Genomic DNA, 13,220 nt, shown 5'->3' with positions numbered 1-13,220 from the left:
AGTTGAATGTCGTGTGTGTGAAGTTTAATTAGCCCATTGGCGATTGTAACGAATTTATTGGTTGAAAGTATTCGAAACATGTTACTTTGTGATTTTTCTTTTGGACGCTTCAAAATTGTTGTTTTGTCTTCGCAGACAAAAATAGTCGTAACGTTATTTTTGTATTATTTATTTTTAAGATAATGATTGTAAATTAACTAATTATAGTGATATATAGGTTAAAATAAACAAAATTTAAACGGATTATGTGCTGTTTGATTTATTGGGATTGAACCACCGCCTGATGTTAATTTAATAGCAAATCTGCACTGCAGTTGGAAGCTGATTCTTCACATATATACCGCTGTTGCATATGCAATCGAGTTCGCATCGACTGCTGAATTTAAAACAATTTAAGTATGAAAAGTATCTAGTTGCTTATACATATAGGGAGGACTTGGAAATCTTAATAATCTATGTACTCACCATATCGGTGTGATTATGGTAGTAAGTTTGCTCGATCAACGGGAAGTTTTCTCTGCCGAGGCGCCGTTGTAACTGGAGAAGATGGCCGAACACCCAAGGCCGGTCCTAAACAAACATATTCATATAAAAATGATCTCTCTTCTATATCGCAAACAAGGACTACCCTCGGAAACTATGATTTATAAGTTTCCGGACTCTCAACTCGACCCATCAAAATCTTTACGGCCAATTTGCGGAAAGATGTATATTTAGCTCACTGTTGGTAAAATAATTATCTAAAATTCTGGATGTATTTGTAAATGTGACAATATTTTGTGAAATATCTCACAACCCAAGTTGTAAATTCTTTAGCTCATGAGTCTTTGTCTCTGTCCTTTATAATACTGATCGAAATGTAGTATGGTGTTGTTATAATACCTGGAAGTGGTAAATGGAGTTGAGGCTGTTGATGGCCGGGACTCCGCCGAACTTGAGGCCGAGGAGCAGCGCTCGGTGGTCAGCGCCGGCGTCGCGCACGTTCTGCCTCACCAACACGAAGTCCGGCCTAACAGACATTATACGTTACCACACAGAGAAACTTTTATTTGCTGTTCCTTAGTATATAACTGAATTTCTTATAGTAATCAATAAATATGAATAGAAATGCTTGTAGGTATGCTCATAACATTTTATGGGTTTAGTGATTTTAACTTATAAAGAAATGTAACTTAACGGAGGATGAAAAATAGGGATAGAATAGAATTTGGTTAAATTTTGTTGTAATACTAACATAATTCAAAGAAGTAGTCCAAACAACATTAAAACTAGTATAACTGTTGGCAGGAAATAACAAGAGATAAAGTAAATAACTATTTTAAAGGAGAAAAACAAACTTGGCAGCACCGAGACTGTTACCAAGTATACAGTTTACAAAACAAATCTAACAAAAGTTTGCGTAGGTTTTAAAGTAAAGTAAAATTATACATACTATTCTTATTTATTTATACCATCAAAATAACAAAAAAGTAGTGCTTATATGTAATGTTTTCATAAGCCCAGGCGACTAAACAAAGTACTTGTACGTCGCAAACTTTGTTACAGGTTTATGTTTTTATGTAAATCATCGAGCGCCCACACTTCAATCATAGGAAGACAAACGAACAAAAGTAGTTACAAACAACCATTAACATAAATAGGTATCAAGTTTGAGTCAGCGTTACGTTTAATCTATAAATAGGATTTTGTTAAAGTATTTGTTTGACAGATTATCTCATCGTCTCCCTTATAATGTCTTAACAGCAAGGAGTTCAATTACATCGATTACAAGATAATAAATCTCATTATTTACTTAGAATGAGAACCTGTGCAATAACAAATTAGGTTAATTAATTTCCTGAAATTCCCTTACAAAACAGTATTCCCTTTAACATTTAAAACGAGGTTGAAGTCTGTTTATTAAGTGAGAAAGCGTTTTGAGATGTTGAGTCGTTTGAAGATAAATGTGGCGAGAAATTATATTATACTTAGAAATGGGAAACACTTAGACTTACTTGAAGCATCTGGTGACTTTAGTGCCGCTGCGATAAACGGCCATAGAAACGTTGGCTCCATCAGAATTCGCAGTCACAGTCAATTCCTGTACCAAGCAAACGGTAAAAGTTATAAAACAAATTACGACCGACTCGGGTAATAAACGGGTTGATTTGATTATCCCTTTCAACTTTCACTACCAACCTATGTCCCTAAGCCTGTTCAGTATCCTTTTGCAATTACTTTCTCTGGTCCCTGTACAAAGAACTTCTGAATTTAATGGAATATTTTATGAGTTTCTCGTAGATTCAATTACGAAACTGTACTTAATAATGATTTACTTCAGTTATTTATTACAGCCTTCTTCAATTTTGTTATGATTTTAAATTTATCGTTATTTACAGGAAGTATTCCGTTACATTAAAAACCTATTTTTGACTGAAGACAAAACTACCTCTTTTTCCTGTAGAAAATGGATGAAAATGTCTAGAAACAACCGAAACATTTTCCGCCGCTAACAGACAGTTGTTAACGATGGTCTGACGTTTCGTGTCTATCCTTGTCTTGGGATCACAGTGCCGTTTTATACAAATGTTTTCCGTGTATTTTATCGTAATCTACTGCTACTGACTAGTGCTTTTCGTATCTATGGCATATTCACTGTGATGCTGAAAGTCTGAAAAAAAACTCGTTGTCGTGTCACTTGGGCATTCAACAACTTTATCGAGCAACAGAAATTGCATAAAATCTGAAAACATCACGCAATTCCCTTAATTTTATTTGACATTCCTTTTGTAGAGTCCATATACCTGCCAAAATTTTGCCACAAATCTACAACCAACTGTAAAAATTCAAACAGGTGGCACTTAAAAAGATTTCACGACTCCGGTAAGGGAAGGTTAAACGGGCGTAATTATTAATAAGATCAGAGGAGCTCAGTAAACTGTGTCGCTAACACGGGCCGTGTGCGCTTCAATATTACAGTAGTTTGATCTACAACACCTATTTTGTGGTGTCACTGCATAATTGATTGTTATGTCATGTGACCGCTGTTACTATCAAAGTGTTGATTCATTAAAGTTTGAAACTAAATTATAGGTTAACTTGAGAATCGTATATCATTCTTGTCCACGTGTCATACTTACGTATGAATAACGTAAGTACAACGCGTGCGTAACTCAATAGGTCGGAACGCATTGTGACGTTACACAACTACTAATGTCATCCCTTTGATGTCGTTTATACCTACCTGATTCTACTTGACTCAGTCAAGTAAAAGTAATAGGATAAAATAGCTTAACATATTTTAAGTATGGACTCACCCTGAATTCAGCTTGTTCGACACGGATGTCCCACTCGCCGGGCAGACGACGGCCGCGGAAGTACTTAGACCAGTCGGTGTTCTGGTCATCCACGACAAGCAGCGTCACGCATCGGTCCCGGTTATAGCCACGACCCACCGAAGCCACAGACGTCACACTCCCTAATTAAAAAACTTTCGATCTTCTATCACTTTAATACTATGCCAACTACCTTTCTATTATTCTAATGTGTTATTAAAGTGTCCTTCTGTGAATTTGTATATAAATAAATTGTTCATAAATAATAATATTATGAAACAGAATGTGACTCGATTGTTCTGCGATCGGGACCACAATTTGAATCATCATCAAAATGATGAATTTTGACTATAAAGACAAATACGACATTACCTAATAAATTGGCGCCTTGATCTCTTGCGGCGCCGGTGAGCGATTGTACTCGTTGAAGGAGAGACTCGCGGGACTTCGCGGGGGAGGAGGGCGCGGACGTGCCGCGCGATCCTCCCCGCAGGTTGAGCGACAGGTCGCCGCCACCCGCCGCCGCCGCTGCTGCCGTAGCTGACGGCGCTGGAGGAGGGCCTGATGCGCTGCCGATGCTGCCCCCGGTGGCTAAAAGGAAGGGTAATATTGGTACCAGATTTATGTCCCAACCTTCGGATAAGTCAGTAATTATTCTATCAATCAGTAATTATAATTACATTATGTTCTGTTAATTTAAATCTATTGGATTCTATTTTAATATTTTTTAGCATCTCAAGTTTTTCTTACCCTGGGAGGCCGGCCTTTGATTCTGCGGCTTTGGTTGACTGGTAGTAGCCGGGCGGCCGGTGTAGGGGTCCACCTCGCCCTCATCACACTCGGACTGCAGGTCCCCCGAGCTGAATCTGCGCAACGCCTCCACTGAGCTACTCGCCGCACGCCACCACCACGCCGCGCCAGATTACAGGGACACGCAGAGGAGGGACAAAACCGACACACAATGTAGCCACTCATGGTCACCTAACTTTAACAACTTGCCGATCGACGTGACAATCGCCATGAAAGCTATCTTTAACAGAATTAGCTCCTATGGTGCTGAAAAGCTCACTACCTTAACTTAAGGTACCTATCTTATTTAATCTGAGTAAACATTGCTGTTTAACGAAATAGAAGGATATCTTAGGTATAACGCTGACTCTTGGTAAGCGGCAACATCGAAAATACGACAATGACATTGAGAGGAAAGCGCCATGCACAGAACGTAGGTAGTCCAGAACTGTTATTTGTTGGAAGACGAGGTCCCAACAAGTAGCAGCAGTGATGTGGTCACATACAATCACAGTCGAGGCTGATGAGTGGTGCTACACGGTATGTAAAGTGGAGCGGCGGCGGGGGACGGGGGCCAGGCGGCGGGGAGTGGGAGGGTCGAGTGCCGACGGGGGTGGAAGCAGCGCGGTGAAGCGGTTCGGGCTTTTACGGTGTCATAAATTTATTTTATCCTTAAATTATAAACTGAGCTTTAAAAATTATAATAGAATTTTCCAACTACCGTTGTCAGAGTGAACTATCAGTACAAAATTAAACATATAAAAAAGTTAATTTACTAAATAAATAAATTACTTTAAAAAATCGATACGTTCAGTTAAAAACTAAAGCCAGGCTTACGGCAGGGTTGGTGCTGCTCATAATATGACTGGATAACCTAATTATGACATCCGCACGAGTATCTCATAATACACTTTATCATTCATCACGATGTAACGACCAAACTGAAAAAGCTTCAATACAATATTAAACATGCACACATTGGGAACAAATTAAGAGTTTCATTAGAGGGTTAGAGAAACAGGTAGCATGCAGTACATACCTTCGTTTCAGGTAATTAACATTGGTGGTGAAAGAGTTTCGGAAGCTTGAGAAAGACAGGGTTGATGTGGTCGCGGCCTGCGGGCCACAGATCCCAGGACACCCCGACCGCTCTATTTTGCCGCCCCCTTGTATAAAAAGCAAATTTTGACTGAGTCCGCTATATTTTCTTACTTTCATATTTATGTCTATAAAAAGAATTAGGGTTTTATCTAGTTTTAAAACCAGCATTCTTTGTTTAGTTTCTTCAGATTCAAGGCTTTTTACTTTATGCTTACGCATTGATCGTTGCCTTTTCAACATAAAAGCTTACAAATAAATTAGCAGTTGAGGCTAGGTGCTGGTTTTATTTGATTTAGCGGTAATATCTCATTGCAGACTTTATAACCTACTTAAAAGTATTACAAACATTATACACGGAATTTCCGTAATGCAACATTTGAGTAACAAAGTAAAAGTTCCACAAACTTCAAAATGCTGTGGAACAAATTCCAGAAATTGCTCTTGGCTCTAGCAAAGGAATTCTAATATTCCTGCATATTTACGCATTGGAGGGGAACATTTGTCACAGTAATAAACAACATTAAACTAGTTTATTACTACGGCTATAGCTATTACAGCAGGAATTACAAATGTCCCGCAATACGCATAGCCTATAAGTTCAGGTGATGAAGATGCGCTTCTACGGAGATCCGGGTTGGTGTAAACATATAAACTGCATATAAAGTTGGTTATAAACTGTTGCTTGCATTTTCATGTTCGAATTAGTGCTGCTAAGCGGCCGGATTAAGTAAGCTAACAATGTTCGGTGGATTGGACGATAAGCTTTACAAGTCCTATCTGTATTAAATGAAGCTTTGATACACTTCAAATTTACCACGTTACGAGTAAAAACAAAATTTTACCTGTAAAATTATAAAATACTTTAAATTATAAAGTCTATTTGTTGCAAAAGACCTCAAGCATCAGGTAAATGGTCTGGAAGTCTTTAGCATGACAAAAACAAGCAAGTGGTACAAAGGGGGCAAGTGGATGTTAAGTAGGTACCACTCTACCCCTTTTTGTCCCGCGCCCCTTACACACTCAGACCGGTTAGGGTTTACAAAATAGACTAAAACTTTTTGTTGTGACAAACAGTTACAGTTTAATTTTATTTTTCGGTCGAATTCCTGTGGAGCCTTGGTGAAGGATAACTAGATAAGCTCTATTATTTAGGCCGAAAATGATACCTATCGAAAGTTTCCTTTCAAATGTAAAGTATTTATTTGATTAGTTAGTTATTTTAAAGTGATAAAAAAATATGAATCAGGATAAAACATTACCCTAATGATTGAAATGAAAATACTTTTAGGGAATTTATTGCGGTTTAATTTTAGATTTTAGTTCCCGACCTTTCGAAACCTTTACAGGTATCATGGTCACTTACAGTCTGGTATCCGTGAAGTCGTTTCATTTCAATGTCTCACTTTCGCGTAAACCTAAGAAACCTATTACCCTAGTGGTCTTAAATGTTTAAAAGCCATTTAAATTCCAGACTGATTTACCATAATAATACAAAACTCAAAATACTTGATCTACAAAGACAACATTTCATGGATCCGTAACAGCTTTAGGTAAATATAGAGGCTGAAACGTAAAGCCGATTAAATAAAGCGGTAGAACAGCAAAGACAACCTAAACCGCCTTCGCAATAGGATCAATTTACGTTATATGCTGCTTAGGTACCTATGTTGGATGTTTACGCAGCATGTTCTTTTACACAGCGAAGATTTTGTGAGATACAAGGTAAATATGCATGAACTTACCTCGGGAAATCTACAGGCAAGTGTCGCCGATGTCAACAATGTTAATGGAATAAAGACGGTTGTGTGAGCAGCTTGAGGGGTGGATACTGAAGTACGCGACGGGGACTACCTGCCGACAAAAGAGAAACATTTAAAAATTACAACATTCACAGTTACCTACATAAATATAATTTCAGTATGTTAGTTTGTTCTACTGATCAAGGCGTCTGAAAGCAGACGACTGAGCGCAGTAAAAGACCAATGGTGGAATTGATGTACGAGTGTTTGTGAGAATCACTCAATTATTTAGTTTTTAACTGTTCTTCCTTTATTCCTTCAACCATCACCATATTAGTTTACAATTATAGTTGAGTTATTTACTTATGTATATTAAATGCTATTCACGTTCGTTGCCAATTTACAAGCTAATTGTGTTCGTTTGGCTAACATTTATTAGAATTCGCAACGCATTACAACGTCCCTTTGGCTTTTAAATAAAATTATCCGCGGTGTGCAATAAAGAATTTTGGATAATATCCCTATCATCGCACAAAAATGTAATTAACATTTGTTTCCATTTGTATTTCAGTCGTGAACTAGATGTGACACTTGCAATAATTTATTTCGAAGCTCCGTCGAGGGCCAAAATACAATGCCACAGTACGACTGTTATCTTGGGGGCAACGTTTCCTTTTTTTAGGTTTGAGGGGATACATTTGCACTGTATTCAAGAAAAGATTTTCTACTGTAATAATGTTATTTCTATATAGGATGTACTGCCGGGCTTTATCGAAAAACGGAGCGCCCTCAGAAACCTTTCCATGTATACTAAGTATGTTTTTCCAAAAATACTTCAATCAGTTTAGTTTTTTTAAGTGATTCAATCATGAGGGATGCGTGCAAAATCGGACAACTTATTAAAGCGGCAAGAATAATAAATCATCTGTAAAAATTTCAACTAGGTATCAGGTTATAACGGCTTATAATATACAGGCTGGTATCAGACTGACGGACAAACGAACGGAAAACGGTGCCTCCTTTTGGTACGGAACATTAAAAATGATAACTATCACAAATGTAATTTATAGGTCTAACGTTGTTTCCAATTCAAAATGTCTACAACATTTGTTTCGTTCAACTGTACTGGTATTAATTGGCCCGCTTCAAAATCTATTACAACTTTTCTGGTACCGATTTATTCGCACTCTCACTTGACAAATTTCGTTCCCGAACACGTCTAGCTTTGGCGTCGGGCCAGCCACCATCCCCACGAAAACGTCGCCTGTTACGCAACCAACCCCCGCATAACCCCATTATTGGGGCATTCACTTACCTATATTCGGACAGCACGAGTTTTCTCTCGTTCAATTGTACAGTCGGAATTTTTGGTTGGAATTTCAGATGTAACAGTTTTTGATGTTTTAGAGAGTTGAGAATTTAAAGTACATGTTTTTTATAGAATTAATGGGAGCACGTATTTTATATATAACGCTTCACTTCTTTTACACAAGCTAGATTTTGTATAAATGTAAGGTCGAAACGAGGAAAGCACGTCTCTAAGGAGCTAAAAGGATGGCAGCTACTAATGTTTCAGGCAACGTTTTTGGAGGCGCTACATCAACTGTGACGTGACCTCTAGGGGCACATTATTACCCTTTACAGCTATTTCTATCCTGTTAAATGGAGCAGGTGAAAACGTCCTCTGAACCGTGGCTCTCTTTTATTTTGGATACGAATCAACTGTTGCAAATGTCACCGGTAGAACAATTGTTGAAAATCTATTGTAACACACGTTTTAATACTTAATTAAGAAAAGAGCTCCAATATTACTTAACACAAATTAGAATGAAAATTTACGAAATTTATTAAAATGTTGTAAGTTAGAAGTACGCACTACGGCTCGGTTTTCAGATATTAATTTACTTAAAGCTCTTAAAATTAATTAAACACTGGAGTGGTTGAGAACTGCTTGAGAGACCGCGACTGCGACTAATACCGGGAACAGAATTGTAAACATGCTGGAAATAAAAGGAAAACAGAAACCTAAGGGACTAGAAAATACAATAAAAGTAATCAAGAATTTCCTTCAACTAAAAGACAGTCATGAGGGACCATAAAGTAAATACAGAGGAAAAAAAAAGTTTTTTTGCGAAATAAAAACTAAAAGCGTCACTTTTGCGGGACACGTTCAGTCATAATGATTTTGGAATTAGAGCAGCCGAGGATAAAAGGGTCAAGAATGTTAAAAAGGTACCTACGCTAAAAGGTCTAATAATAATCTTACTCGCCTAATCACTCCGGCAAAATTATGTTAATGCTATTAAATTACTTTAGGTACCTAATCTCGTCCTTTAATACATAACAGCTTCAGAGGTAGGGTAGGTTTTCAAACAGAATGTTTAATAAGTATACCAAAAATAGACAACACCACCCTTAATTAAAAAGGAGAAATAAATCTGTCCACCCACCGACAAATAAATAATCGCGTGGATAAACAGGGTGCTAGATATGAGCTGGACGATTGCCAGCCTTGTGACGTGGTAGTGTTACGCAAGGATCGATCTCAGGACCAGAGTGCCTAATGCTGGCACATTCACAAACAACCGACAACGTGATTCAGCATTAAATTGGCACGCAAACAATAGGTACCACAGTTATAGGTACTCTAACAATGTGGGTCCCAAAATACGACCGATTTATAAATACATGAGCCCTCTCCACAGTGACGATGTTTCATGTTACCATCCGTGTAAAACAGCGAGTGAAATAATGGTATGTTCGCGTGCTACTTTTTGCTATTCGTTTTATAACAGGAGTCGAGAAAATCTGTGTCGTTACAAATTCGAACATAATAGCTGAACAGCGCAGAAATAATTGAAAGAGCAAAAGAGCTTTATTAGGCAATAAAGTAATAAACTGATAGTTAAATGATCTAATGCAGTCATTAAATATGTAGAATGATGGCATTTATTCCGTCTGCGATGGGATATGTTCAAACTAATAAAAAGTTACAGCTGCTTCGGAACACCGAGTAATTGCACACTAAAACCTGGTGGATGACGACACACTTTTCTTAACCGATTAAAGGAATTAGAAGTGACCTAATATTGTCTATGTGTAAGTCGCTAGTTAACCCAATTTATTTGTAGAGTTCGATGTTTTGTGAAAAAACTAGTTAGAAATTTCCTCGAAGACAAAAACCCTAATGCATATAAATTCACTTTTTCTTTCGTCCCCTGAGGCTTGACGTAAAATAACTTTCTCTCGATCTATTTATGATTCAATGCGGTACCTAAAGATATTAGCGAAGGACTTGGTATTTATATTTCTATACCCATGTCACCTTTATTAAGTATCAATTTGAAGTGCTTTACTAGAGGAACCAGAAATGTATACTTGACAATATAGTTGAACTCCGAACATCTAAATTATTCGATTTTTTTCAGTGAAATCTATATACCTTATACTATATTTTGCCACACCAAAGATGATCATTAAAATTTTGAAATATTTCTGCCGAAGGCGCGCTTTGCTTCTCCTAGCGATTTGTTTAGTCAAAACTGATCAATAACTTTTTTTTATCAATCCATTTTACTATAATGCACCATCATTTTCTGTCTTATTCATCCACAAAAATAATAATGTACTCTACAAAATTACTATTTAATTTTCACACAACACATTTTATCCTTTAAATAGTACCTTTTATCTTTTTAATTCAGTGAATGACGAAGACTACTTTTACTGCACAATCGTAATTTAAAAACGCCTGAACACGAAACTTTTTAATTTACTAAAAGTAGTAAATATTACAAAACATTAAAACTAAGTTATAACAGTTTTCATTGATCAAATCATTAATCATTGTTTTAATACGTTTTGGGGAACAGCAAGCCCGCCCTACGAGGTCACAACCCGACTTATATACCCGCTCTAAGTTGACTGTGTCGTAATACTTTCCATCTATTCAGCACATATCGGGAGAATAATGAATGAAATCAAGTCTTGAAAAATGATTAAAAAAATTTGCTGCGTATTATTTATCATAATTAATTGGTTTTAAATGGCTACTCACAGATTAGTTCGATAAGTCCGGTGGTGGCGTAGAATCCGCTTATAGAGCACTGGTTGCGCGTGAACTGGTACGTAATGTGGGCAGTAGGGGTGCCTTCTGAAACACTGATGGAAAATCGGCGGGACGGCGCACGCCACACGAGATATTGATTTTGGGCGGCAACGTGCCCCCGCCGCACTCACGACATCTTTACCTCCCGCGAGCGTTACACGCGAACCTTTGCCCGACTTCTCGTGTGGCCGAAAGATGGCGCTGTAACCCATATGTCGTCGAAGTAAATAACCACACCGAACTTTGTTAAGAGCTTATTGAAAGTTTTTTGATATTTCAGTTTAGTTGGAAAGAAATACGATTTGCGATCTAATGAGACCGTTAAAACCTTACTTAATTAACAACATGAAAAATAACAAAATTAATATGATTAAATTTTATAAATTCTTTCAAAGTAGTTGTTTCAGGTAAAAAATATGATTTATAAAGCTATTAAATAAAAAATTGATTTAAACATAAAATATGTAAATAATGCAATTCGTTAAAACAGAATGAAGAGTCTTAAACCCAGAACTCTACCTTTAATAAATTTTAATTTTGCTTTAGTCGGTTTACCAATCACTACCGACCTCTCTTCATTATGACCTCTCAATGCGACACAAAAAAAGTAAAAAGAACTACGATCATAAAAAGTCTTACAATAAATCTACGAAACGGTTCGCGAGCGCGTTGAATTCTAATATTTGAGCTACGCTAAACCGCCTGCTAAGCTACGCAGTAGCAATTTCAATGGCATAAAATTAATTCTTGAAAATAATACTACATTTCTTCTACAATACACATGATATTGTAGGTCTCGGTCTAGTTTATATTTCTACTAGATGTAGGTATGAGACCTTCGGTTCAGTCAAGGTTTTTCTGCGCCGGAGTCCGAAGTCGTATGCGAAAAGGAAAAATAAAAAGTATCCGTCGGGAATATTATCGGTGGGATCTGTGTGGTTTACCTGGAGCTGTGTGTGTGTGAGTGTGCATCGGTGTGTGTTACGAGAGGTGCAGGTGTGGGCGTGTGTCGTAACACCCGCCGCCGCCGACGCGCGACGCAGCGTTGCGTAGCCGCAGAGTGCACACTGGAGCTATATTGCTATTGCCAGTATTTAGTAGAAGATAAGGCTATTTTATATACACCTTATTAATGAATATTTTTTCCATGTTTAAGAAAGTAATGCTTGTTAAAAAGCAGATATAAATATTATACTTGCTGTTTTATACTTGTGACTGAATACTTATTTCCATAACATTACAATTATCTGAGTACTAACTATACGAGTCATCTTACAATATCCAAGAATAACTTGGAAAGGACTCGATTCGAGTTCTTATATTATCTAGCAAAACAGATGTTATAGTTCTACAAAAAACAATCGAGGCCTAATAATTCTAAAACTCGAAACGCCGTGTTCACAATGTCAGTAACATTGTGAACACGGCCGCTCACAGAAAGTAAAGTTAGCGAGGCAGTGGCGGCGCAGTGTTGCTTCGAGCGGCGCGCAGACCGGTCCGCCATGCCGCGCTGACAGCCCGCGCACCTCCCGTCAAACTGACAACTATCTGACAAGTGTAACAATGTGGCCAGTGATCACCCTCCTCGTCGCCGGCGCCCTCGCCGCGCACGCACAGGTAACCAAGTGCAACATTACAATAACGACTTTATAATACTATCAGTCCGCTCTGTGTACCTGCAGTAGCCCAACTATTCTGTAACTAAACGCAGCCCTATGTTGTATTCTCTGACTTAACTCGACCCTATGGTGTGGTCTGTGACTTAACTCCGGTCTATGTTGCGCGTTGTGCGCCAATTACTCGATGTCGTCACAACAAAACAATAGAATAAGAAAAAAACAGCTGAACATCAAGTCAAAGTCATTCAGAATGACTTTGGATTAGATTAGTCACAAGTTGTAATTACGTTCACCGTAAGTCCTGTTTGGTTTGTTGAAGTTATATCACTGGTACAAAACCAGAACTCTACACATAAATATTACTTAATTGCTGTTGTCTGTCGAAAGTAGGTGCGTATTTTAAATGCCAAACTATTTGCGTGGCCTTGACAAAATTATAGCAAAGTTTTACGACTTTTAAATAAACTATAGTAATATTTTTATGAATACACGAACACGGTGGAAATTGTCTAATAAACGTCGTTTCTGTACCTGATATATCGTTCAAGCA

At 37.7% G+C, this 13,220-nt stretch overlaps 2 protein-coding genes across 3 annotated transcripts in view; one reads left to right on the top strand and one right to left on the bottom strand.

The window, feature by feature from the left end:
* The window catches only part of LOC113502689 (synapsin), a 32,809-nt gene extending 27,488 nt beyond the window's left edge, over positions 1 to 5,321 (bottom strand). Inside the window, exons 1-7 of the mRNA XM_026884341.1 lie at positions 5,143 to 5,321; positions 4,065 to 4,201; positions 3,687 to 3,905; positions 3,297 to 3,457; positions 1,995 to 2,080; positions 883 to 1,009; positions 466 to 570 (exon numbers count right to left, since the gene is read on the bottom strand). Of these exons, the coding sequence (XP_026740142.1) occupies positions 466 to 570; positions 883 to 1,009; positions 1,995 to 2,080; positions 3,297 to 3,457; positions 3,687 to 3,905; positions 4,065 to 4,201; positions 5,143 to 5,321 (1,014 nt within the window). The remainder of the gene's footprint in view (positions 1 to 465; positions 571 to 882; positions 1,010 to 1,994; positions 2,081 to 3,296; positions 3,458 to 3,686; positions 3,906 to 4,064; positions 4,202 to 5,142) is intronic.
* A 7,143-nt stretch (positions 5,322 to 12,464) lies between these two features.
* Positions 12,465 to 13,220, top strand: part of LOC113502439 — a 28,432-nt gene continuing 27,676 nt past the window's right edge. Inside the window, exon 1 of one of the 2 annotated variants that reach the window (XM_026884008.1) lies at positions 12,465 to 12,668. In XM_026884008.1, coding sequence (XP_026739809.1) covers positions 12,615 to 12,668 — 54 coding nt within the window. In that variant the 5' untranslated portion in view covers positions 12,465 to 12,614. The remainder of the gene's footprint in view (positions 12,669 to 13,220) is intronic. The other variant, XM_026884007.1, reaches the window with a different exon arrangement.

The sequence above is a fragment of the Trichoplusia ni genome, chromosome 17 (genome assembly GCF_003590095.1).
Source record: "Trichoplusia ni isolate ovarian cell line Hi5 chromosome 17, tn1, whole genome shotgun sequence".
Taxonomy (NCBI): domain Eukaryota; kingdom Metazoa; phylum Arthropoda; class Insecta; order Lepidoptera; family Noctuidae; genus Trichoplusia; species Trichoplusia ni.
Note: the sequence above shows the minus strand (reverse complement) of the source record. Positions and strands in the feature narration are given on the sequence as shown.